Genomic DNA, 26,531 nt, shown 5'->3' with positions numbered 1-26,531 from the left:
CACATAATTTGTTGCAAAAGAAACAATAAAGATGATCAGGTGATATGCATCATCATCATTATAAAGAAAAATTATTGACACATGTCATCATTGACCAAAAGAGCTTTCTTTATCAATAACAGATTTTAATCTATAATATTTTAATCAGTACTTAATTTTTTCCAAAAATAAAACATTCTGAATTTTAATTTCTTTATACATTGCTAGAAAAGAAAGCGCGAAGATAGACACACACTAACATCAAGATTCAGCTTATGAATCACAACAATGGTGACATGTTTCATGCTGCAATGCATGTTGGGAGCCTTTAGTTTTATAATATGGTGGTTCCCAGCATGCATTGCTGTATGAAGCATGTCACCATTGTTGAGATTCATATGCTAATTCTTGATGTCTGTATGTGTCTAAAATAATTTGTTCCATGAGGTATTTTAAAAAATCACAAATTAGTATGTCTGACCTGTGGTATAAAGTAGGGCTGGGCGATTTAAATCGCGATATTGTTATGCGCATCTCGTCAGTAAAGCCGGTTCCTTGATTAGTAGTAAATCACCATCACCTGCTTTCAGATGAAGCGGCATTTACTACAAAGAGCCGTAGTTAACTGACAAGCTGAGCCAAATCACATCAATATCGCGTACGTATCGCCAGCGATATTTAATGCGATATGGCTCAGCTTGTCAGTTAACTACGGCTCTTTGTACACAGCAAAAACTCCAGTGTTAAATTAACACTCCTGGGAGTGTATGAGTCCACACTCAAGAGTGTTTAAGTTAATGAGATAATTAAGTGATTCATTTAGTGATGATTGAACATTATTGAAGACACCTGATGTTAACAAGCAGAATCACTGAAGGAGAAAATCTCAAATTGTAAGCCACCGTTATGACGATCAATGGTTGCTTTAATTGGACTCTTGACCCATATATTATTAACTTTAGATTTTGTTTGGCTGCTGTATCTGAGTTATAACTGCCAGTTGAACAAAGAAAAAAAAGTGATCTGATGGTGTTGGTTATATTATGACTATCATCATTTGAACTTGATCACTGAACTCATTAAAATCCTTCTTTCTGACTTCGATTTATGTTGTTGGTTACAGCATAACTGTGAATCTGCATAAATGGCCAGAATTTTTTATATAATATAAAGGATTTCTTAAAAGTTGTTTAAAAAAAAAAAATCATTCTCTTCGGCACACACAGATGTCAAGATTCAGTCTATGCATCTCAACAATGGTGACGAGCAGAATATTCAATTAGGAAAAGTAAATTACATAGACAATTCAGATCATAATTTATTCATACCGCAATGCATGATGGGAGCCATTAATGAGTTGTGATTGGTGGCAGCCACTGCAACATGCTTTATTATTGTCACCATTGTTGAGATTCACAGGCTGATTATTGATTTCTGTGTTTTAAATGAAATGATCTGAATGTCTTTTGATCAGAACAATGTTTATTAAATATTTTGAATTATACGTAAAGTACTTATAATCACAGTCTGAAGAATCACAAAACTGCTCCTAACAAGTTAAACCAAACTATCTCAATAAGATTCCTTTTTCAGATCACAGCATAATTATGTCAAAACATAACCATCACTATAAGATAATATTTTACTCTGTTCATTTAACTGTTATAAATCAATAACAGCAGACAAACAACAGTAAATATTAAAGTAAACATATAATGGTCTAGAGCCCAACTAAAGCAAACACCCATCACCTTAATGGTAACTTACAATTTGTGATTTTCTCCTTCAGTGATTCTGCTTGTTAACATCAGGTGTCTTCAATAATGCTCAATCATCACTAAATTAATCACTTAATTATCTCATCAGCCCTAAATGCCGCTCCATCTGAAAGCAGGTGATGGCGATTTACTACTAATCAAGGAACCGGCTTTACTGACGAGAGGCGCATAACAATATCGCGATTTAAATCGCCCAGCCCTAGTATAAAGTTATCGTTGGTGAAAACAAAACAAAAAAACATTAAAACTATTAATAACAAATAAGCATTTTTGCTCAGCTATTAGATTAGGAAATCATTCTAATTCATGATGGTTCAAATTACATCATATGATCATCTTTGTTTCTGGCTTCCTTTGTAACAATTTATGTGTTTTGGTAAACACTGTTATAAAGACCTAGCCTGGGAAAACCCAGACTACTTCCAGCGAATTTTAATTCTCTCTCCAGGATAGTCTGGAGAAGAGCCCATTCAAACTAATTTCTGTGCCGCCGAAATCGCAGCACCAATCAGAAACGTTTGGGGAGGGATTTACATGATGACGACAGCGCAGCGACGCTGAAGGAGATTTCATTACAAAGATGGATGCCGCCGTGGAACATCACTCGTTCGAATCATAGACAGTATATAAACGAATCAGTTATCGCGTCTGTTTTGAGCGATTTAAACTTACCGTTTTCGTTAAAACCGGAGCAAAGAACAACACTCGAAGCATACGTCATCTCCTTAATCGATCTGATTGGTTTTATGACTATCCAATTGCAGTCAGAGGAATTTGAGTTACGTCGGTTGGTGACGCCCCTTTGGAAATGATTTTGTCTACATAGCTTCCCCAGACCCTATACTCAGTTTCAACTGAGAAGGGTCTGGTTTTAACCAGGCTAACAAAGACCACAAACTTGATTAAAAAGCCAAGAGTCAAACTGCCCAACTAAACGAAACCATGACCACCATAATGGTGACTTTACAAAACCTATTATTTCCAATAAAACATAAACATCTAAAACTCTGTTCATTCTCTATAACTAGTTGACAATAAGTGAAGCTGATCATGCTCTTTGTGGAGTTGTTTAATCCTCCTCTGCTAAGATCTTCAGATACTTAATGTCATCTTTTATCTTCAGTTGATTTCATCTCCTGAAGTCAGTTGTAGTTCTTGTGATTCTCTTTTCTTCATTGATTCTGCTTGTTATCATCAGGTGTCTTCAATGCTCAATCATCACTCAATTAATAACTTAATTACCTCATTAACTCTAACACTGCATCAGTGTTACTTTTAACACCCTGCTGGTGGTTCCCATATGAACACCGAGCAGTGTTAAATTTAACACCGGGGATTTTACTGTGTATAACCGCAATTAATCATCTGACAGCTTTCATTACAGAGAATTTGATGTACTGAACTTTTGATAATATGGAGGTGTGAGTGTGCTTTCAGTAGGGTGGATGGATGGTTATTTTAAAAGAACTGCAATACTTGGAACAATACAGATTTGGAGAACTTTATATTGTTGCCTTGGACAGAAATTGACCACAAAGGATTAAGGTCTTATAACAAATTTGTAACTACTTCATATTAATTTACATGCGTGTTTAGTTATATTTAGTTGATTCTGTTCCTTCAGGCATCAACAACTTTTTTCTTGTGTGCTACAATAAGCTCTTCAACTGTAATATAATATGCAGGTAAATTAGTTTAATTTCTTGTAACAATTCTTATGACAATCTTTCTTCTGTGGAACACAAAATAAATTAAAGCTGCAAGCAGCGATGAAAGGCCTCTCGCACTCGTGCCATCGTCACTCGGTGGCTTTATAAGCCCTTTTCAGAATTGGCCCCCTGACTATTAGGAAGACAGAGCATGGTTGGGCAATGTGCATTTAAGGAGGTATATATAGTAAGAGTATGTCAATGTCAGTTACAAAATGTTTTGTATAATGGTGATAATAGCATGCTTCATGACTCAGCTAAGTGTTGCTAGCATGTTTATATGTTTCTAGCATGCTTATTTCACAATAATTAACTATACTGCATTACTGTGTTAACCATGTCATTTTCTGTTGCCAGTAGGTGGGGCTATGTCTATATCTGAATATCGCTATGTAGATGTGTTCAGTGCAGGCCTTTTATCAAACATGTGAAGTTTGGGGCATATTGGACATTGTATGCTTGAGTTACAACAACTTCCTTTAGCATTTCTAGCATGTTTTATGATGTTTCTAGCATATTACATATTAATTTTGGGGTAGATTGGACATTGCATGCCTGAGTTACTGCAAATTCATATTTAATTGCAGTAATAGCATGCTTTAGCACTTAGCTAAGTGTTTCCTAGGATGTTTAGCACCTACTGGCATTTTTTTAATATGTTATTAGGAGTCCAGAACAGTGTTAAACGTCAGTTCCTGTTGCCAGCAGGCGGCGCTATGACTATAACTGAATATGAGCATGGACATGTGTTCAGGAGATAACTCTTATCAAGCGTGTGAAGTTTGGGGTAGATTGGACATTTAATGCTTAAGTTACAACAACTTCCTTGAGCTTTTATAGCATGCTTTAGAACTTAGCTAAGTGTTGCTAGCATGTTTCTTGCATGTTACATATTAAGTTTGGGGCAGATTGGACATTCCATGCCTGTGTTACAGCAAATTCCTATTTAATTGCAGTAATAGCATGCTTTAGCACTTAGCTAAGTGTTTGATAGCATGTTTTAGCATGTTTCTAGTATGTTGCTAGCCTGTTTAGCACCTGCTGGCTCTTTTTTATATGTTATTAGGAGACCACAACAGTGTTAAACATGTCACTTCCTGTTGCCAGCAGGTGGCGTTATGACTATAACTGAATATGAGCATGGGCGTGTGTTCAGGACAGAAGTCTTATCAAACATGTGAAGTATTTAATTAATAGCATGCTTTAGCACTTAGCTAAGTATTGCTAGCATGCTATAGCATGTTTCTAACATGTTTAACACTCAATGGCATATTTTACTATTGCTGCTTCCCAATTTGCATACTATCCGTCCTAAGTAGTATTCGAAGACAGAATTAATATGTCCCAAATCGTAGTATGTTGAAATAAGTGTAGATACCTGGATGGTCTACTATTTCTGGTCAGAATCCGAAGTGCAGATCGATGCGCACTCTAACGTCTAATATTGCCCACAACCCATCGCGCGTTGTACGAGGATTCGGTTAGAACTACAAACACGAGTGAAAAGTGTTAAAAAACTACAGACATGGAGGATGCACGAGTCCGGCAGTCAGGGCAGGACTCTTATCAAACGTGTGAAGTTTGGCGCAGATTGGACATTGCCTTCTTGAGTAACAACAATGTCCTGTTTCATTGAATTAGCATGCTTTAGCACTTAGCTAAGTATTGCTAGCATGTTTTAACATGTTTCTAGCATGTTTAGAACTCAATGGAATTTTTAACAAGTTGCTAGAACAGCATCAACGTGTTAAACATGTCACTTCCTGTTGCCAGTAGGTGGCGCTATTACTATAACTGAATATTCTCATGTAGATGTGTTCAGGCCATGACTCTTATCAAACGTGTGAAGTTTGGGGCAGATTGGACATTCCATGCCTGAGTTAAAACAAATTCCTATTTAATTGCAGTAATAGCATGCTTTAGCACTTAGCTAAGTGTTTGCTAGCATGTTTTAGCATGTTTCTAGTATGTTGTTACCATGTTTAGCACTTGCTGGCACTTTTTTATATGTTATTAGGAGTCCACAACAGTGTTAAACATGTCACTTCCTGTTGCCAGCAGGTGGCGCTATGACTATAACTGAATATGAGCATGGTCATGTGTTCAGGACAGAATGCTTATCAAAAGTGTGAAGTTTGGGGTAGATTGGACATTCCATGCCTGAGTTAAAGCAACTTCCTGTTTCATGGCAAAACATCGAATTTTGTCAGGCCGCCGAGGACCCGCCCTTCGACGAAAACTCAAGATATTCGCAATGTAACGTCGCAAAGGCCTTAAGATTACACTCACCAAATTTGAAGATGATCAGATTAAAACTGTAGGAGGAGTTCGTTAAAGTATGAGGCCTGAAAATGGCAAAAACTGCACAAACATCTGAGAGGAAGTTCAAAATGGCTGACTTCCTGTTGTGTTTAGGCCTACGCTCCAAGAGACTTTTTTGTAGGTATTGGGTCATTACATATATGTACCGAATTTCGTACACGTACATGGAACATAGCGGGAGGCACACTCCGTTGAACTTTTATAGGTGGCGCTATCAAGCCATTTTGCCCCGCCCAATTCTGAAACCTATATCAGATGTAAATTTTCGCCAAAAAATGTTGTTATTTATAATGTGTTTATAATGTGTTCACTTTACTATTTCCCCGCCATTGATTACATTTTCCGGCTTTCCATGTTTTCACTGTTATACAGAGGGGGGGTGCTATGACACTGAAAGAGTACTGAATCTCCTGATCAAAACACATGCGAAGAAGATGCAGAAACAAGTGATATCAGATGTAATCATATGCATATTTTAAAAAACGCTATCACCAACATTAAACAGCATATAAATCAAAGCTGCCTAATGTTACTGAATCCGTCATTGAATGGTCATTTGAGTGTAAACAAAACAATCCAATGGACATTGGTGAAGCAGAATTTCGTCGAATCTGCTCTGCAATCATCTGTACGAGTGTTCTACAAACCCGGAAGAAGCTCTCCAGAGAGTGTTGGTGTGACATTGCGTCAACGGTGGTCATTACTTAAAGAGCATTTCCTCTGGTTTCATTGCCATCTAAAAGAGTATTTTGCACACTGCTGCTTTCAACAGTATTGCTCGCTGTGCAGCGACCATTTCCCTGTGAGCTTCAGCACTAAAAGAGCACGGGTGTGACGATGCGTCTTTTTAAAGATGCCATTCCACCCGTGTGTTTCTAGATGCGGTCATTTCCTGTGTTTGTCTGACAGTCATGATCGCTGGTTACGTGTCTGGGCCAAAAGCATGATGAGGTGGCATTCATGAATGAGTCATGCGGGAAGATGACATCTTGATGCTGCGGTCAAGACTCTGCTATGCCCCGATCTAGTTCCTCTGCCCAGCAGAGGGCTACTTTGGTAAATACACAGGGTGAAATGAGGATCACAATGGGGGCCTCGCCGCAGAGCGGCTTTCAACTCCATTCCAGCACGGCCTTAGCAACAGCCTCCACCTAGGCTGCAGCGTGGAGCTGGCTGCAGGAATGCGGCTCAGCCCATCCCAGCCCCTGCCAGGCCCTCAAAGCATCAGGCAAAGCAACGTACCTGAGATGGGTGACCCAGAGATGGAGGAGACAGCTCTTCGGGAGATGGTGATTGCACCACTCCTTCCCCCGGAGGAGGGCTGGGAGGATAATCTTTTTCTGAGTCAAATTTCTGTTTCGCCGCTTGTGTCACAGCCAGTTGTACCCAAATTCTAAATAAAATAACAGTTTCCTCTATCTCTGGGTCCTAAGAGGGTGCGGATGGCAGTGTGTGACGCTGCACCTTGACACTCTCATCCCCCAGTTCTATCACCAGCAGGCGGTGGTGTTCGGTTCGAGGATGCAAGGCATCTGGAAGCCTGGCTAGTGCTTCCCACCCCGTCTCGCTGGATCATTCAGACTATCAGACTCGGCTATGCGATTTGGTTCGCCCGGTGTCCCCCAAAGTTCAGCAGGATCCGGTTCACCTCAGTGGTGGACAAGGATGCTCCTGTTCTGCGTGTGGAGATGGCAGTCCTACTGACGAAGGACGCGATACAGCCAGTCCCTCCAGCCGATATGAAGACGGGGTTTTACAGCCCGTACATAAAGGCGGTGGGTTATGGCCAATCTTGGATCTGCGTGTCTTGAATCAGGCCCTTCACAAGCTCCCGTTCAAGATGTTAATGCAGAGACGCATCTTCAAATGCATTCATCCCCAAGATTGGTTTGCAGCGATTGACTTGAAGGATGTGTGCTTTCATGTCTCGATTCTCTCTCGACACAGACCATTCCTATTCTTTGCGTTCAAGGGTCAGGCACATCTGTACGAGGTCCTCTCCTTTGTGCTGTCCCTGTCGTCTCGCGTCTTCACGAAGGTCGCGGAGGCTGCGGCCCTTGCCTCTCTGAGGGAGCACGGGGTTAGCATTCTCAACTACCTCTACGACTGGCTCATCCTGACCCACTCACAAATCTCTTTTCTCGGAGTTGGACTCGGTCAACATGACAGCATGTCTCACAAACGAGCGTACTCAGTCAGTGCTGAACTGCCTGAATGCGTTCAAGGGCAGAACGGTGGTTCCACTGAAATTATTTCAGAGGCTCCTGGGGCAAATGGCATCTGCAGCAGCAGTCACGCCACTCAGGTTGCTGCATATGAGAGTGCTTCAGCACTGGCTTCACAGCCGAGTCTTGAGATGGGCATGGCAACGCAGCACACACCGAGTGGCAATCACACCGACCTGTCGCCAAACCTTCAGCCCGTGGTCAGACCTTGCTTTTCTATGGGCAGGCATGTTGTTGTCTCAATAGATGCTGGTCTCCGGCTCCTGGACAGGACCCAGATTAAATTGGCATATCAATTGCCTCGAATTGCTGGCAGTATGGCTTTACATTTACATTTGTACGGCTTGCTCTGCGTCACTTCAGATCACTGCTACAGTGCAAGCATGTGTTGGTCCGGACCAACATTTGACATTGAGACATTTGACTGCCTGATCGAGGGGACCCTCGACACGGATGCGCTGGTACACAGCTGGCCTCGGAGCCTACGCAATTATGCGTTTCCCCCAGTGAGCCTACTCGCACAGACACTGTGCAAGGTCAGGGAGGACGAGGAGCAGGTCTTGTTAGTTGCGCTATACTGGCCCAACCGCACCTGGTTCCCAGAACTGATGCTCGCGACAGCTCCTCTCTCAAGACAGAGCTCCTGACTGCGCTCTCTTTTAATAAGAGGGTAGGGGACCTGCAGGCATTTTTTAGTCTACGAATTGTGCCTAGAATTTGGGTCGGCCAACTCTCATGTAATCCTGAGACCCTGGCCTGGATATATGCCCAAGGTTCCCACCACTCCTTTCAGGTATCAGGTGGTGAACCTGCAAGCGCTGCCCCCGGAGGAGGCAGACCCAGCCCTTGCTCTACTCTGTCCTGTTCGCACTTTGTGCTTGTACGTGGACCGCATGCAGAGCTTCAAGGACCTCAGATAAGCAGAGGTTGGCCCACTGGTTAGTGGATGCCATAGTCTTGGTGTATCAGGCTCAAGACCAGTCATGCCACCCCCCTGGGTGTTAGGGTTCACTACACTCGGAGCATTGCGTCTTCCTGGCGTTGGTGCATGGCGCCTCACTGTCAGACATTTGTAGAGCAGCGCTCTGGGCGACACCCAACACGTTTGCAAGGTTTTACAATCTTCGTATAGGGCCTGTGTCCTCCCGTGTACTGGCTACAATTAGCTAGTAAGTAGGGGGGACCCACTCAGTGTCTCGCTTGTTGCGCCACTCCCCTCCAAGGATGGAATACTAGCGCTTATCTGCTCCACAGGTGAGACGCGGTGGAGGCATCTGGTGCTAGGTCTAGCACTCGTGTGTATGCCTAGAAGGTCAGCCCATGTGCTAGACTAGGTATCCATGTGTTGTGCCCTAGGGGGGATCCCACATGTATTATTCCACAGTACGGCTTCCCTGTCGGCAAGCCCATGTCTATCCCTTGGCAGAGCCCGCTCTGCCATCTCTGCTCGGTATTGACTTCACCCTAGCTAGGCTGGATCTACCACAGAGAACATTCCATTTGTAGCGCTCCTCTAATGGTCAGACCATACGTGTAGTTCCACATGTTACCTCCCTACGGGCAGGATGTGGTCTCCGTAGCGTCTCTCTCTATTTAGAATAGGCACGCTTTCCCAGTGTTTTCCAAATTGTCTCACTGCGTGGGTAAGAAGGAACAGCAGTGATCGTCTCTCTCTGCGTTAAACCCCTGTTCTTTCTCTGCCCCAACAGGTGCAGGGGGATTAGGCGGCTTACGTGGGGTGCTGGAAGGGGCAGCATTTGTGGGCGTTTTGGTAGGGATCCCAATTCGGAAGTTCACTTCTGACGTAACGTAGAACGTGACTGACAGGGAACGTCTAGGTTACTAATGTAACCCCTGTTCCCTGAAAGAGGGAACAGAGACCTTATGTCTCGTCACCACACACATTTGCAATCATGCTGATATTCGGAAAAACAGCACTCTTCCACGTCATGTTGCGAAACTAATGTTAAATATAAAAATCAAGAATTTTTTGTTTCCAACTCTGACTGGAGCACAGTGTATATTTTAAAACATGTAATTCATTTATAATGTTAAAATCATATTATAAAGATTTGAATGATGAAGAACCGAGTGCAGATTAGTGTTGTTTTTGGCAGCCTGTTTTCAATTTAGTTTTAGTCTAGTCTTTGTGTCAAGCTGTCGTTTTAGTTTTTATTAGTTTTAGTCACGTTCATACTCTTTTTAGTCTAGTCAAGTTTTAGTCGACGAAAATTGATGACATTTTAGTCTAGTTTTAGTCAACGAAAACTGATGACATTTTAGTCTAGTTTTAGTCGACGAAAACTGATGACATTTTAGTCTAGTTTTAGTCAATGAAAATTGTATTTTAGTCTCTTTTTAGTAATGCAATTCTATTTAACCCAGTCAATATAGAATTTCAAACAAGGTTATCTTATTATATTTAGTATATTTAGGGCTGTGACGGTGGCAGTTTTTTTTTTTACCACCGCGGAAATGGACCAACTACCGGCGGTGGTTGGGGTGTTATTTAAAAAAAAAATAAAAAAAAATAACTCGTTTTATATTTCCACACAAAGACGCGTGATAGCCTATAGCCTATACTCTGCGCTCTGAGAGGGATGTGGGACACGAGCAGGAAAGAGACCATCGATCTCTTTATGATATCTTCGTGTTTTCTACTTGATGTAAATTGGTCTGAAGAGCGAATTTTATCCTCCACAAGGGCGAAATATTTAGGCTATATGTTTGAGATTGCGCTACCAGAGAAAGTGAAACTAAAAATCACCCGCGCGTGTGAAACGCGTTTTACAACTAAACTTGACGCGCCCTATGTCTAATATAACAAGCACAAACTGTGTTAAAAAGAATTTGACATGCAAGTACAAATGTAGGCTATCTGTCCTACAGCGTTTTTCTACTTTACCACAGTAAAGAATACGAATATAATAGGCCTAATTAAAAGCGAACCAATGAAGAAATGTTTATAATCCCTTTAGAAAATGGGTGAGACGTGAGTGAAGATTTGGGAAAAGAAACAAGAGATTCCATGCAGGGATGAGTCATGAATTTTGGATATTCGATTAGTTTATTTAATTATAGAATATCGAATAGGTGGTGCGATTATTCTTTAAAATAAAATCTCCATGTTCTGGTGCTGATGCTGTGACGCGTTCATGTAACAACGCTGCCAATAACATACAGCTGTCACAAAGAATCGGCAAAAGTAATGATTATGAATGTGTCAAATATATCAATGAGACATTTTAATAAAATAACTAATGGAGTAATATTGTTAAATTCGCTGATAATCGGGTGACCAGATCGCAAACCAGAATTTAAAGCCGACAAAGCTATGGGTTCACGCACAACTCCCTCATTCGTCGTGACGTTATAACATTTCGTCTCGTCTCGTTTTGGTCAACGAAAATGAAGAGACATTTTAGAATAGTTTTTATTTTGTAAACCACATTTAGTCTCATTTTTATTCGTCAACGATATTGCATTATACATGTATTTTAGTCATCGTCACATGACCAGCATTTACGTCTCGTCTCGTCTCGTTTTCGTCAGGTGATAACGGTTCGTTGACGACAATATTTCGTCATAATTTTCGTTGACGAAAGCAACACTAGTGCAGATGCTGCCATGTTGATGAATGGAATTAATCATTGCATTCATCATCATGAAGATATTATGATACTGAAAAATTAAGTTTGAGCTGTTAATTTTTAATGATTCTTTTCAGTCTCTCTCTTCTGATAAAGTGCAGCACGAACAACAACATGCAACGTCTCATTGCAAAATGAATGGGAATCAGATGTGTGTTTGAACTGAAGAGTTGGAAAACACTCAATACCATAAGGTACAAATTCTACATTACTGCACAGGGAAAATACTCTCTTGTAATATTCAAATGAATGTTTTATATAGTGTAACTGCAGCACATACAATATTACTTGAAGTGTACTTCATATGTATTGAAGTGTGCACTGTTAGACCTTACCGGTTTTTTTTACAGTAAAATACTGGCAACACTGTTGCCAGTAAAATACTGTTAATTGTACAGTTCTTTACTGTAGTCTAGTTTGTTTCTGTAAAAATGCACTAAATTCTAATTCAAATGAACTAATTCCACTTGCAGAAACCGACTGCCTTAAATTGACCAACTGTCATTTAAATGTATTAACTAAAATTTATAATGCATTAATAATGTGAGCAAAGTAAAACTGTGAACTTCTTTCATTTGAGACCACTAAAAAACTATTGTACATAAAAAGATTTCCACTGGACCAGCAACTACACAGTCACTGTCTGTTAAATAAAGCAACATGCAGAATATCATCAATGTTTGTAGATCTTCTCCTGGACTGAAGCACAAGCTCTACTCTTCTGCACAATGGTGACCCAAAAAATTAATTTTACAGTAAACTACTGGCAACAGTGTTGCCAGTATAAACCTGTTTTATAACTTACAGTTTATTACTGTTAAAATACATTTTGTGGGTGTGTCTTTTTATCTTACACTGTTAACCCTTTCAACCCCACAGGAAATCCACTCTACAATGAGTAAAAGTAACATTGAGACAGTGCTGCAGTGAGATAATTAAGGGAATATGTAAGTGATTGTTGAGCATTAGTGATGAACACCTGCTGTTAATAAGCAGAATCACTGAAGAAAAGAGAAACACAAGAACAGAAAATAGAGAAACACAATAACTACGACTGACTTCCAGCCATTACACATTATTACACTTATTATTAACCAGTATGACTTTATGTCTGTCATACAGAAGTTGTTATTGAAAATGTTTGTTTGAAGTTACCATTATAGAGATCAGTGTTTGCTTTAGTTGGGATGTTGATGCTAAAACATTCATTTTTCTTTTGCTGCTTGAGCTGTGTTTTTGCAAGTCACACTTGTGCGCACACAGTTTATGAATGATTGTGGTTGTAATGCTTATGATGACAAAATCATCATATTGCCTGTTCATTCACTAAGGAATTAGTTCTTATTCATTCAGAGTTTTATCCTCGATCAAAAGTGTTACATTAGCACTACTGTGAAACTACAGCAATAAGTTGCTATGACTCTTTTTTTTAACACATCATGCATAAACCAAAAAAAAATAGAGCTACACTATGTTTTAGAAACACAGAGATATCACAATTTAGCACATTAATCTCAACAATGGTGGCAATATTTCTTCTTTTTTTTATTATTCATGCAGCAGTGCATGCTGGGAGTTTTATATTATCCTGGAACCCAGCATGCATTGCGACATGAAACTTTTCACCATTGTTGAGATTCATATGCTGATTGTTGATGTCTGTGTGTGTCTGAGACAAGCAAGAGTAAAACAAAATTGAATGCACTATATGATTGTTATTTTTCAGAAGACCTGATAACAGAAATATTGATTTCATTTTGTAGATACACAGATTTATGCTAAATATGACATACCCATAATTTCAATGAATATATACAGGAATAATCTGAAAATCAGATAGTCCAAAATGATTGTGATATCATCACAAAAGAATAAAAACACCTGATCATCTTCCTCTTGACTTTTTCTTGCCATAACAAATGTGTTTTATAAACTCACTGTTACAGCAGCCAGAGAGAGATGAAAGATAAGAAGTCAAGGGACAAGAGACCAACTAAAGCAAATACTGATCTTCATCATGGTGACAACAAATTTTATTATTAACTAAATCTTTGTTAATTCTCAACAAGAACTTTTGTACATGTATGAAATAAATAATCGTAAACTGGTTTGTAAACTGGTTTCACACTCAGTGGCTGGAAGTCAGTTGTAGTTCTTGTGTTTCTGTTCTTGTTTATCTGTCCTTCAGTGATTCTGCTTATCAGGTGTTCATCAGTTTCTCAATTCACTCACTTCTTTTCATTCACTCTGTCAAGTGGACTATATTAGTGAACTAATGTAGGGAATAGTGAATGAGGGTATAGGGTGTGATTGGGAAAACAGCCTCTGAGTGTCGATTTTGAGCACTGTTCATTTACAGTATATTCCTGTAGGCTATTTTTGTTTTCTACGGTATATTACTGTTTTAATGGAAAATGGTATGATACTGTCTGAATTACGCCTTTTTTTACAGCAAGGTTTAACAGTGTGTGTACAGTAAACCATTTGGGAAGTACAATTTGGGAAGTAGTTATACCATGTGTGAGCAAAGTCAGTAGGTTTTAGTCCAATGCAATAACATTACCTAACATTTTTGGGGAAATGGTTTTACAATATGCCTGTTTGCTAATGTTGATTTTCTTTCAGAATAATAAGAAGATGGCTGTTTCATCTGAACTTCCAGTGGACATCAATGACTGGAATAAAGACCATGTGAGAAAATTTATGCTTGATATAAAAGTGGACAAAGAAGATGCAGAGATTTTGTACAACCAGAGAATTAATGGAACTGGTCTTTTCCTCTTGGAGGAAGTTGATCTCTCTTGCATGCAAAGCCTATCACTGAATGCTACAAAAATTATTATTCACAACATAAGTCTTTTGAAACAAAAGACTCAGCAGCAGAATGATGTGACGACTCAGTCTTATAGCTTGAAGCCTTACCCTTTCAATAGATTTAATGCTGCTCACAGGTACAGAGAAAACAGCAATCTAGACGTAACTGAAACAGGTCCTATAGACCTCATACAACCATGCCATGAATTCAAAGCATTTATCAACACAACAGAGGAGAATAGAATAAAAAAATACACATATGAGGTGATTCGATTTGCAGAAGCTTGTATGAACAGCCGCACAAATGGCACTATTCATTTTGGAGTGGCAGACAATCCACATGGACAAATTCTGGGTATCAATGTTCAGAACACAGATGTTTTTGATGTACAACAGTCACATGCAATTGAAAAACATTTCAAGTGGGAAAGGTCATAGCAAAGATATGTATTAAACCCCCTTGATTTGTTGAAGTTCTCAAAGCTGACATGACATCTGCACTGCCCTACAAAGCAAAAAGGCAGTAACTACGCAGAGTGCAGAACTGAGAAAAATGACTTTAAAGTTATCCTGTCATCCAGCCTAAGTAGTTGTAGGTAGATTATTGGACATGTGGCTGTTTTGTTACTTTATATTAGCTTATTCTTTGTACATATCAATCCTCATATTTAATTTGATATTTTCCCCCTATTTTGCAGTTACTGTATTCTTGCTTTGTATTACTTACCAAAAACACGGCATCATACCAAGGAAAAAGGCAGTAACTACAGATTTTCCAAAAACTATTTTGCCACAACTTGGGCTCTGGGTGTGTTTGATACACTGTATTTGAAATAATTGGAACCATTTGTTTTCCTGAACATGGATATACCAAACCCAAACTAATTTGACCATTTTAGGTCAATATTTTCCACCCGGAAGCTGTTCTGGTGCTGACACGGCTGCTTAAAGTCTCACATTGCTAAGCTGTATCAAGGCCCAAACGGGGACAATTTATTTTGAATAGGACCACATTATTATGTGTGAGTATTAGATTAATGTGTGTCTGGGGGTGTTTCTGTATCTGTAATCAGAGGTGGGTAGTAACGAAGTACATTTACTTCGTTACATTTACTTGAGTACTTTTTTAGAAAAATTGTACTTTTAAGAGTAGATTTGAATGTGGGTACTTTTTACTTTAACTCGAGTACATTTCTAATGAAAAAACTGTACTTTTACTTCGTTACATTGGGCGACGTTCCTCTCGTTACTTTATTTTAATGCAATATGTGTTGTTAAATGCGTAGTTTATTCCAAGCGCGCTGTATCTTTTTTTCTGGACTTGAGCGATGCTCAATTCACAAATGAATCACTCTTTTGAGTCGATTCTGTTCAAAGACTTCATCAAACAAGTTCAGATCTGTCTAAGTCGGTTTGCGAATCAGTGAATGATTCAGTTCCTGATTCTGTTCAGTTCCCTGCACGCACTGAATCGTCTGAAGCGATTTCAATTCACACTGGACTCGGAGTCGTAACAGGAAGATTTAAGCACATCAAGAGCGTTAGATGAAGTGGCAGTGGACCTACAGTACAGTCAAGTGAGAGCAAATCTTCAAATGCATCATATTTTTGCCAGCGATGAAGATCTTTATTAGTTGAACGCATGCGCGTAATTTGCACGGGGGTTACGGGGGTCATGACCCCCTCAAAAATCAGATCCAGCTAATATAACCCCCCCAATATCATCACATCATTCAGATTAAAATAAATATGAAATATTCCGAATTAATACTTTTGTTCGTTTTCTTTTTTAATTTCATTTGCCAGCAAGAAAGACAGTATCATATTTTAAATAATCTGTAATGTCCCCCCCGCCTACCGCACCGACTACTTGGTATTACCCAACCCGCTTTCTCTACCAAGTTTGTTCACACTATTTTGCGCAGTCGCTGGGATGAATGGTTGGAGAAAGCTGACGGTGCATGCTAACGGATGGAAAGATGAAAAAGAACACTGAAAGCCAGCCAGACAACGATTTTTCATTGTTGGTCGACACCAGCCAAAAAGAGCAAAAATCCTGACCAAACGGAGGTACCCCAATTGCCAAGTTAGCTGTTAAGTTAGCTCAGCATTTCTCAAAGGGCGCGGGCGCGGCCCACTGGTGGGGAATAGAGACATGACAAGTGGGGCGCGACAAACAGGTTTTGTGCCCATCTATTTAATTCCTTTATTTATTGACCATACACTCAAAACATAACAAAGACACATTTTAATGTAAGCCTTGCTTAACCTTCTCACACGTAAGTTTAAAAGTTGTTCAAGGCGACCGTTATTGATCGTATCACTTTATGGTTCCCATGGAGACGCGTCATTCATTGCTTGTCACACCGCAGCCACAATGATCTGCTTTTATTTCCTTCTTTATTCAAAATTTCACACATTTGTTAGCTATAGCAGGATATATCATATATTTCGATTGTCAAATATGTGCAAGTGGATGTGTTTTGTTGTTCAAACACCTTATAACGATCGCGTTAGTTGAGCTGTATGTACAACGTATTTTAGGTAACGTTATCTTATTACAAATACAATACTTAAAAAAATACGTACATTATTAGGAATTTACTACCTCCGGCTCAATTTGAGATTATTATTATTATTATTTTTATTTATTCATTATTATTTTTTGTTCTTTTTGCATGGAGTTTGCAAAGTGACAAAAGGAATCAAAGCAAAACTAACGTTAGTCCACACTTGTATTTTCCCAGTTTCTGAATTTGATGTTATCAGAGGCTAAATGCAAACACAATTTTTTTTATCTACTTTTGAGTCTTCTTTCATGCAAAGTGATAATATAATTGCACTTTCATTTTCTCTATTTGAAAGTTTTTAATGCTGTTATTTTGATGTTAAGTTTTTTAAATGTGATGTTAATAAAATACATTTTAATAGTTCAACTTAAAGCCTAGTTTATTAACATTTTGTTGGGGTGATTGGGGACAGGTGGGGCTCGGACCCCTTTCCTACCTCCGAAGTGGGGAATGGCAGAAGAAGTTTGAGAAACACTGAGTTTTGGTGATGCCCACCATATGTGAAATCTGTTTAGAATAAAGGTGCAAGCTGCACTCCAGTGTGCCACCCTGTATTGTGTAATGTATTGAGAGTTGAATTGTGCATAATACATTTGCTGCATGTAGGTGCCAATACAGTGATGCAATTGATTAATCTTTAAGTTCTTGTTTTTTTTTTCATAAGATATTGAACACACACAAAAAATCAATTAAATGGAAGCTGCCACTGCTGGCTAGTGCTTAAACACTTAATTTAACTACTATGTGTCATTATGGCATAAATAGTCGTGAACAGCTGCATTTACGTTAAGTAGCCTAAATCAGTAAAAGTATCACAATGTATTTCTAATACAGGAACGGCAAATTAGCATGTTACCTTTTACGCAAGAAAATTATTCAATAAATAAATAAATTAATAAATATGCCGCGAGTTTAACCCCCCCAATGGTAGACCCAAAGTTACGCCCTTGGTTGAACATCTTCGTAAGCTGTCTGTGAATGAATGATTCCACAGGAGTCAGGACGATATATTCGATTTAATTTCACTCAGGTAATACATTTTACAACCAAACAGATTATTACGCCACGATACTAGAAAGTATGACATTACCCGTTTTTTGGACATATACATTAATTTAGAAATAAGCTCCCATTGTTCACATGTGTTGCATTCGTTTTCAAGTCGAGTTCGCACGCCACTGCGCAATACACACATACACACACACACTACCGCGGGATGGCGGGTGTTCAGTTTATGAACACCCGCCATCCCGCGGTAGTGTGTGTGTGTATGTGTGTATTGCGCAGTGGCGTGCGAACTCGACTTGAAAACGAATGCCTTTGCCTGCCGTAGATAGTTAACCAGTTAAAACATGCTTGCAGAAATATACATTTGATTATATTTTGGAGAACAGTCAGAAGAAGATTCGTCGATGTACTTTTTTATTTTTATTTTTTTTTATTTTTTTGTGTGTGTGTGTGTGTTCAGGTTCAGTAGCAGTCATGAGCGCGAGCACATGTGAAGAGTTCTTAACTGTTCTCTGTCAATACATGCCTTTGAATGCAACACTCTGCAGATTCACTTTATTTCGACATTGTCTAATAATCCAAATGTAGTTGTATAAGTTACTATTATACAAACCAGAGGACAGGCAATGATTTTCGAGCTATACAGATGGCAGAAATATTGCTTACGTCTCTCTTCTGTTTTTGTTGCAAAGATAGCTGATAATAATAGTCATTTAAATAAACAAAATCTAAATAATATCATATTTTATATATATGACGACTTAAGAGGCAAAAGCCTCTAAGTACCATCTGAAATTTTCTTCTAAAAGAGCATTTTTATCAAGCTTGTATGTTTATGTTCACACTTAAATGGCAATGAAAAGTAGCCTACCTATTAATTGTCATTAAAGTGAAATTACTGAATTTAAATATACGAGCTTGATAAAAATGATTGTTTTAGAAGAAAATTTCAGATGGCACTCAGAGGCTTTTGCATCAAGTCTTCATATATATATATATAGCCTATATATAGGCCTATATGATCCGAAGTAACTAGTTACTCGCTACTTGAGTAGTTTTTTCATTGGATACTTTTTTACTCTTACTCAAGTAACTATTAAGATTATTACTTTTACTTTTACTTTGAGTAAATATTTCTATAAGTACTTTTTATAAGTAGTTTTTGGATACTCTACCCACCTCTGTCTGTAATGTAGTATCTGCTATACCTACAAATCACATTAATGTTAAAGCACTGCAAAACAACTTTTCTTTGGAGCAATATAGGCAAGTTAAACTCCAATTCAACAGAGCAAGTGTTGAAGTGTTTCTAAGGCTTTTCAAACTCTTATGATGATAACTAAGATAAACAAGTTGATGATTTTATATGGTGCAGTATCTGTTTCAGTAGGTTTATAAACACAAAGTACTGAATGAAATGAATACATGGGACAGATATTTCAAATTAGTAAACATACAGTTAATAATAGATTGTATATAGATTATAGATTATGACAATAATAACAACAATAATAATAATAACAACAAATAATGACAATAATAATAATAATAATAATAATAATAATAAAAATAATTGATGAACACCACATTTCATATGGTTATTACTCCTCATCCTCCACAACATTGCTCACAGGCAGGGAATACCAGAACACCCTCCTGTTTGGTGGCATGAGAGGACAAAGATTAGAGATGATGTCTCTCTTGTTGACCTCCTCAACCCCTCAATTCTGTGGTCGCAAAAGAGTGGGCACCTTCAGCGAGAATTTCTTCATGAGGAAGTCCAATTCCATAAATTCATTCTCCGTATGGGATAGTTTGTAAAAGAGGCTCTTGGAGCCACGCCACACCTGTATCTCCACCATCTCCCTAAGCTTTGGTGCTTGCGCTTTCTTGACCTTGACGGTGGAGTGGCCATCCCTCCAATCTAGCACATTGGCATTCTACAATTTGACAACATCCACCTTCCTGGAGTTGGAGCTTGCCACAACACTCACAAAGTCCTCAAAGTCGTAGACCACACCACCTGGACGGCTCCTCATTTGCTGCTCGACACCATGGTGGAAACTGTCTGCGCTCATGAATGTGTGTCCCCTCTCAAAAAACTTTAGTGTGATGTCCTCCTGTGAAAAGGTGTCACTGTTCACAAGAGTGACAAGTGAGGATAGAAGGCACCAGTTCTTATTCTGTGCACTGCAGTTGTCCACCCAGAATATGGTGTGGCGTACATCCCGCTCCTTCTCCAATGCAGTTGTGTATGCTGATGTAATTTCCGCTGCACTTCGCCCAGCCATTCCCTCGTGCCACAATACAGAGATGGTGTTTTTTTTGTATGTTTTTTTCCCCACTGAGGCAAATGTTTCGTGGTATGCCACGATGCGACGAGTAAATACTGCTGACTTGACTCCTGGCATGCGTGGCAGCATTATCACCTTCTGGAGGTCCACGCTCCGAACTGATGTCATGTCCGGCCAGTCCCTCTCTGCATCTGCCTGGTAGCTTTGGCGGCTCTCTAGGGCAGACTGCTTATGTTTGTTCCACCTTAGGCACTCTGGGCAATCTGTGCTTTCAGTCTCCCCTGTGTGGCAGTTCGCATGTTCAGCATGTTCCAAACAGTCCTCACATTGCTCCTCCCCAAGTTTAGCAAAGGTAGTCTGAGTGCATCATCTTTATTGTGATGTCATTAGGCAGGTACCGTCGATTTGGGGCATGCTCCCGTCTGTAATGGCTCACACAAGGATGGAAGGACTCAATGTGGTCATCAAGGGTCTTCACGTCCATCTTGTTGACTGCAGCCTGCCTTCCTCTCTGGTCCTTGGATGGAACCAGTGGGCTGGTGTTCGACTTCCCCATCATGGAAATGACTAGACTGTCATTTTTAGGGTGATAGCCCAATGATGACAGGAAAAGCATTTTGCAGACCTGTCTTGGCTCTCCTTTCTGGTTTTGCAGCTGGTAGATGAATGAGCAGCCACGGCGACTTTCTGGGCCGGTTGTTGTTCTTTTGGTTGGCATTGGGGTAACTGAGTAAAACATCCATGATCGTCTTTCTGTGTAGGTCATCTCCCAGTATTGACTCCATATCTCCCTCCGTCTTTCCTCTGAAATATGGTCTGTACACCTTCTTCGACATTTGGCACCACATGGCTCTCTCATTGCTGGTCGACGTGATTCCACATCAGGCTGTGGCCCTGGCTGTGGCTCTGGCTGTGGCTCTGGCTGGGGCTGGGGCTCTGGCTCTTGAACTTGTTCCCCTGGGTCTCCAAGTTCCACTTCAGTCTGTGTCATCGTAGGGGTTGGGACATAATCTAGGTCTGTGTAATGTCACCGTATAAGCTGTCCACGCTGGTGGTATCCAGTAAAGTGTCCAGGATGGTCCACTCCATTTCTTCAGCGGGGGGCAGGACTTGCTGCCTCTTTGATGGAATACCTACATGTGTATCTTAAATGAAAAAGAGAGAAAATTAGTGGCATGAATGTAAATCCACATCTGTCTGTGTCTGTCTGTCTGTCTGTGTACTGCAAATTATTATTATTATTATTATTATTACTACTATTATTATATGGACCTACAGGACAACATCTTCACTCTGATCAATATGTATATTGATGTCTGTACATCATAATATTTCATTGTACAGGGAATAACTTCAATTAGGTCCATGACAAAATAATGCATGAATTAGGCTAACACAATAATAAATTAATAATTTTGCACCCTTAATGAAAATGAAGAAAGAAAAGCCAACACACAAAAACGCAGCCTGGCTTCATAAGTTACATTAGGCATACAATAATAGGATAAAACATAGAAGCGTGCAGTCATGCAGAGCACTGTTAGACCTTACCGGGTTTTTTTACAGTAAAATACTGGCAACACTGTTGCCAGTAATATACTGTTAATTGTACAGTTCTTTACTGTAATCTACAGTTTGTTTCTGTAAAAATGCACTAAATTAAAATTCAAATTAACTAATTACACTTGCAGAAACCGACTGCCTTAAATTGACCAACTGTCATTTAAATGTATTAACTAAAATTTATAATGTATTAATAATGTGAGCAGAGTATTACTGTGAACTTCTTTCATTTGAGACCACTAAAAAAACTATTGTACATAAAATGATTTCCACTGGACCAGCAACTACACAGTCACCGCCTGTTAAATAAAGCAACATGCAGCGTATCATCAATGCTTGTAGATCTTCTCCTGGACTGAAGTGCAGGCTCTACTCTTCAGCACAATGGTGACCCAAAAAATAAATTTTACAGTTATCTACTGGCAACAGTGTTGCCAGTATAAACCTCTTTTATAACTTACAGTTTATTACTTTTAAAATAAATTTTGTGGGTGTGTCTTTTTATCTTACACTGTTAACCCTTTCAACCCCACAGGAAAATCCATACAACAAAGAGTAAAAAGTAACATTGACGCAGTGTTGCAGTGAGATAATTAAGTGAATATGTTGAATAATAAGTTAAATAAGTTATTGTTGAGCATTAGTGATGAACGCCTGCTGTTAACAAGCAGAATCGCTGAAGAAAAGAGGAACACAAGAACAGAAAATAGAGAAACACAAGAACTAACTGACTTCCAGCCATTACACATTTTTACACTTATTATTAACAGTATGACTTTATTTCTGTCATACATCTACAGAAGTTGTTATTGAGATGTTTAATTGAAAATGTTTGGTTTGAAGTTACCACTATAGAGATCAGTAGAGATCAGTATGCTTTAGTTGGGATGCTGATCCTTGACTATTTAACATTAGTATTTCACTGGCTGAATGAACTGTGTCTTTGCACTTATGCACACACAGTTTGTGAATGATTGCAGTTATACTGATTATGATGGAAAAATCATCGTAGCCTGTTCATACACTAAATATCTTTCAGTTTTTAATTCTTTATCAAAAGTGTTATATTACCACCACTGTAAAACCATAGTAATAAATTACAATGATATTTTTTTAACACATAATACACAGCCTAAAAAAGAAACAGAGCTACAATGTCTTGTAGAAACACAGAAATATCAAAAATCTGCATATGTCTCTCATCAATGGTGGCAATCATTTATTTGTATTTATTTATTCATGCAGGAGTGCATGCTGGGAGTTTTATACAATCCTGGAACCCAGCATGCATTACGACATGAAAGTTTTTATTGTCACCATTGTTGAGATTCATGTGCAGATTGTTGATGTCTGTTTGTGTCTGAGTTAAGCAGGAGTTCAAAAAGTTTTAAAACTCTATATTATTTCAAAAAAAACTCTAAAAAAACTAATTACAGAAACATTACCGTATTTCACATTATAGTTTAAAAGATATGATAAATATGAAAAACCCATAAATCCAAAGCTTTTACACTGGTTAAGATCAGAGAATCAGACATGTCCAGGATGATAATGTAATCATCACAACAGTCATAAACACCTTATCATCTTTCTCTTGACTTTTTCTTGCCATAACACATGTGTTTTATAAACGCACAGTTAAAGCAGTAAGAGAAAAAACTGATATAATAAAGTTAATGGTTCAAGACCCCAACTGAAACAAATACTGATCTCCATCATGGTGATAATAACTTTATTATTTTCAATAAAACATCAACAATTAAATATTTGTTAAATCTCAACAATAACTTTTGTACAAAAGAAATAATGTTAAACTGGTTTGTAAACTGTTTTCACACTCAGTGGCTGGAAGTCAGTTGTAGTTGTGTTTCTCTTTTTTCTGTTCTTGTTTCTCTGTCCTTCAGTGATTCTGCTTATCAGGTGTTCATCAGTGTCTCAATTCACTCACTTCTTTTCATTCACTATATTAGTGAACTAATGTAGGGAATAGTGAATGAGGTTATGGTGTGATTGGGAAAACAGCCTCTGAGTGTCGATTTTGAGCACTGTTAATTCACAGTATATTCCTGTAGGCTATTTTTGTTGTCTATGGTATATTGCTGTTTTAATGGAAAATGGTATGATATTGTAAGAATTAGGCCTTTTTTTACAGCAAGGGTTAACAGTGAGGGACAACATTTTCATAGGTTAATATAATAAAGGGGAATCCAAATTAAATATATAATTTTATATTCAGAAGAAGAAACCGTGCAATAAATAAATGCTTAGGAACAGGAACCAATGTGTTTGAGCCTGAGCGCTAAGGGGGGCGTAAATACCTGCCGGCTCGCTCTGCAGAAGTTTGTTTTTGTTGAAAACATGGAAAGAGAAAGATGTCAGTTTTGCTCACAACTCGCTAACTTCTCTAAACAGCGGACATAGTCTTCAAACAGCGGACATAGTCTTCAAACAGCGGCCGCGAAGAGAGTGTGTTTTAAGTTGAACAGACACCTGTCACGTTAAAGAATAACTGTTACATATAGCTGTGTTTATGGACAGTTATATTCTCCTGCTGGACAACAACGCCGTGAATGATTAGCCTATGAAAAAAGAAGACGCCGTTCATGTAGGCTAATAAGAGCGAAGAAGATCACGCTGGCTGCTTGGATGTTATGGGATAGCTTGATGCCTTTAGAAGTTTTACCTCCGCCCAAAGCTTATCTTTTGGTGCTGTTTCTGTCTGTCTGTTCGTTAGTAAGATAACTCGAAAAGTACTGTACGGATTTGGATGACATTTTCGGACAACATGGGTAGGCTATTAGGACAAGGAACAGATGACTACATTTTGGTGGTGATCCGGCACACGGGACATTTGGAATTTGTATTGCCTCAGTGAATTAGGCTACCTTGACAGAGGTTAGTGCTCTCCGAGTGCTTTTCTAGTTATTGAATATTTTTCCACCGCTGGTTGGATTATAACTTTGTGACATGAACAACAAAATTATGACATGTCATCGGCGATGATGTGAAGTTACAGAGGATAAAGTTACAGCTAGGAGCAGGGAGGATCAGGGGCAGGTAAGCAAAGCTATTTAAAACATCGCCTGTCAATTAGCATAATGCTATCTGAATGGACATCTGAGAGGAAGTCCCGCCCTGGCAGCTGACAGGTGTTTATATTGTGATAGCCTATCCTCTAAATGTTTAATCTGTCACTGTAACTTACCATTCTCCGGGTATTTTCTTTTCAACGCCAGTTCGACCATCTTCTTTCCCCGGCTTTGTGCCATCTCAAACAAAATTTGTGTTAAGTTAGAAGGGTGAAATCACAAATGTTAAAACCGTCTCGTGAGGATGCCGCGAAATCAGCTGTGTGTGTTCACCATGGAAACAGTAACGCAGCAACACGGTTATTTTTTGTTAGGTAAAACATAACAAGAATACAGTAATGGATGTTACTGTATTCATGTTTTGTTTCACTAGGGCTTTTTGCAGTTACTGTACAAACGACTACCATTTTTCTCCAAAACGACACACATTTGAGATAAGATGTTTTGTCACATAACAAAGGATGCATTGAATGTTATAAAAATGATAATAACTCATTTTTGACCAAAAATGCAGTTACTGCCTTTTTGCTTTGTAGGGCAGTGCAGGAAAACGTGTTATTGAGGTAGACATAGAGCCGTCCTCCATAGTCTGTGAAGAATTTCACTTTAACACTTATAATGTTGATAAAAATGAAGATGAGATGCAAGAGCCCAATGGTGCAGAGAGGAAGCAGAATGATGGCAAGTCTTTCTTTATAATAGATGGCAGCAGCAGCAAGAATCTTATTACATCTGCTTCCTCAAAGGAGTATGAGAAATATACTGCAATTGCAAACATGCAACGATTGTCCCAGTTGAGGAAGGACGCTGAAGAAAAGCATCTCTATGTTGTCAAAAACAGTGTGCAAGGCTCTAAACTGTGTGAGATGATAACAGGAGGGACCCAGTCTTTAGACAAGTCACACTTCACATCATACATTTTGGTGGCTAACAAGTCTCATCCTGTTCAGCTGGAAAACCTGGATTTCCTTCATCCCATGGATCTAGTGGCTGTTCTGGATTTTGATCCAGAATCTGCTGAGAGTGGCCTGAATAAGCTATTTGAAGAGAGAAAAAAGTCCAATGTTCATTTACCAGCTCAGTATAAAGTTACAGGTGCAGTTGAAGACATTTTAAACAAGTTAAAGCTGACCAAAAACACAAGCTGGGTTTTCTGTAATGGAGGCATTCATGAGGAAAACCCCTCTGATGTTGTAACACAGTCTCACCCCAAAACGTCACATACTGACGGGTCTTGACCATACGGCAACATACGACGAAAAGGGTACCCCTTTAACGTCCATGTGTGACGATTCGGGTTATGGGTAGGTTTAGGTATGCGTTAGGGTACCGCTAGGAGGCGCTGCTGGTGTGCTTATGTCTTCGTCTCATATGGACGTTATAGGGGTACCCTTTTCGTCGTATGTTGACGTATGGTCAAGACCCGTCAGTATATGACGTTTTGGGGTGAGACCGGGCTGGATGTTGACAACTGGTTGACTGAGAAGGGAACCAAACGTTGAAGTTGAAGATGGATTTAAGGAATTTTCA

The 26,531-nt window shown here is 39.1% G+C and overlaps 3 protein-coding genes and 1 long non-coding RNA gene across 4 annotated transcripts in view; all 4 read left to right on the top strand.

Moving 5' to 3' along the window:
- Positions 1–26,531, top strand: part of LOC309478300 — a 175,395-nt gene that overhangs the window by 35,561 nt on the left and 113,303 nt on the right. The window lies entirely within an intron of this gene.
- The window catches only part of LOC309477335 (sterile alpha motif domain-containing protein 9-like), a 112,260-nt gene that overhangs the window by 54,763 nt on the left and 30,966 nt on the right, over positions 1–26,531 (top strand).
- On the top strand, positions 3,422–14,930 carry LOC309478016 (sterile alpha motif domain-containing protein 9-like). The gene is made up of 2 exons (XM_082141524.1): positions 3,422–3,442; positions 14,289–14,930. The coding sequence occupies exons 1-2, from the start codon at positions 3,437–3,439 to the stop codon at positions 14,913–14,915; spliced, it is 633 nt and encodes a 210-aa protein (XP_081997650.1). The 5' UTR covers positions 3,422–3,436; the 3' UTR covers positions 14,916–14,930.
- LOC309478063 (sterile alpha motif domain-containing protein 9-like) lies at positions 25,527–26,331 on the top strand. The gene has a single exon (XM_082141527.1). The coding sequence runs from the start codon at positions 25,643–25,645 to the stop codon at positions 26,237–26,239; it is 597 nt and encodes a 198-aa protein (XP_081997653.1). The 5' UTR covers positions 25,527–25,642; the 3' UTR covers positions 26,240–26,331.

Source organism: Leuciscus leuciscus, assembly GCF_965113295.1.
Source record: "Leuciscus leuciscus genome assembly, chromosome: 1".
Lineage (NCBI taxonomy): Eukaryota > Metazoa > Chordata > Actinopteri > Cypriniformes > Leuciscidae > Leuciscus > Leuciscus leuciscus.
Note: the sequence above shows the minus strand (reverse complement) of the source record. Positions and strands in the feature narration are given on the sequence as shown.

Bases quoted from the DNA above. Each gene is read 5' to 3' on its own strand.
- LOC309478063 (XM_082141527.1), top strand. From the start codon at position 25,643: ATGCAAGAGCCCAATGGTGCAGAGAGGAAGCAGAATGATGGCAAGTCT.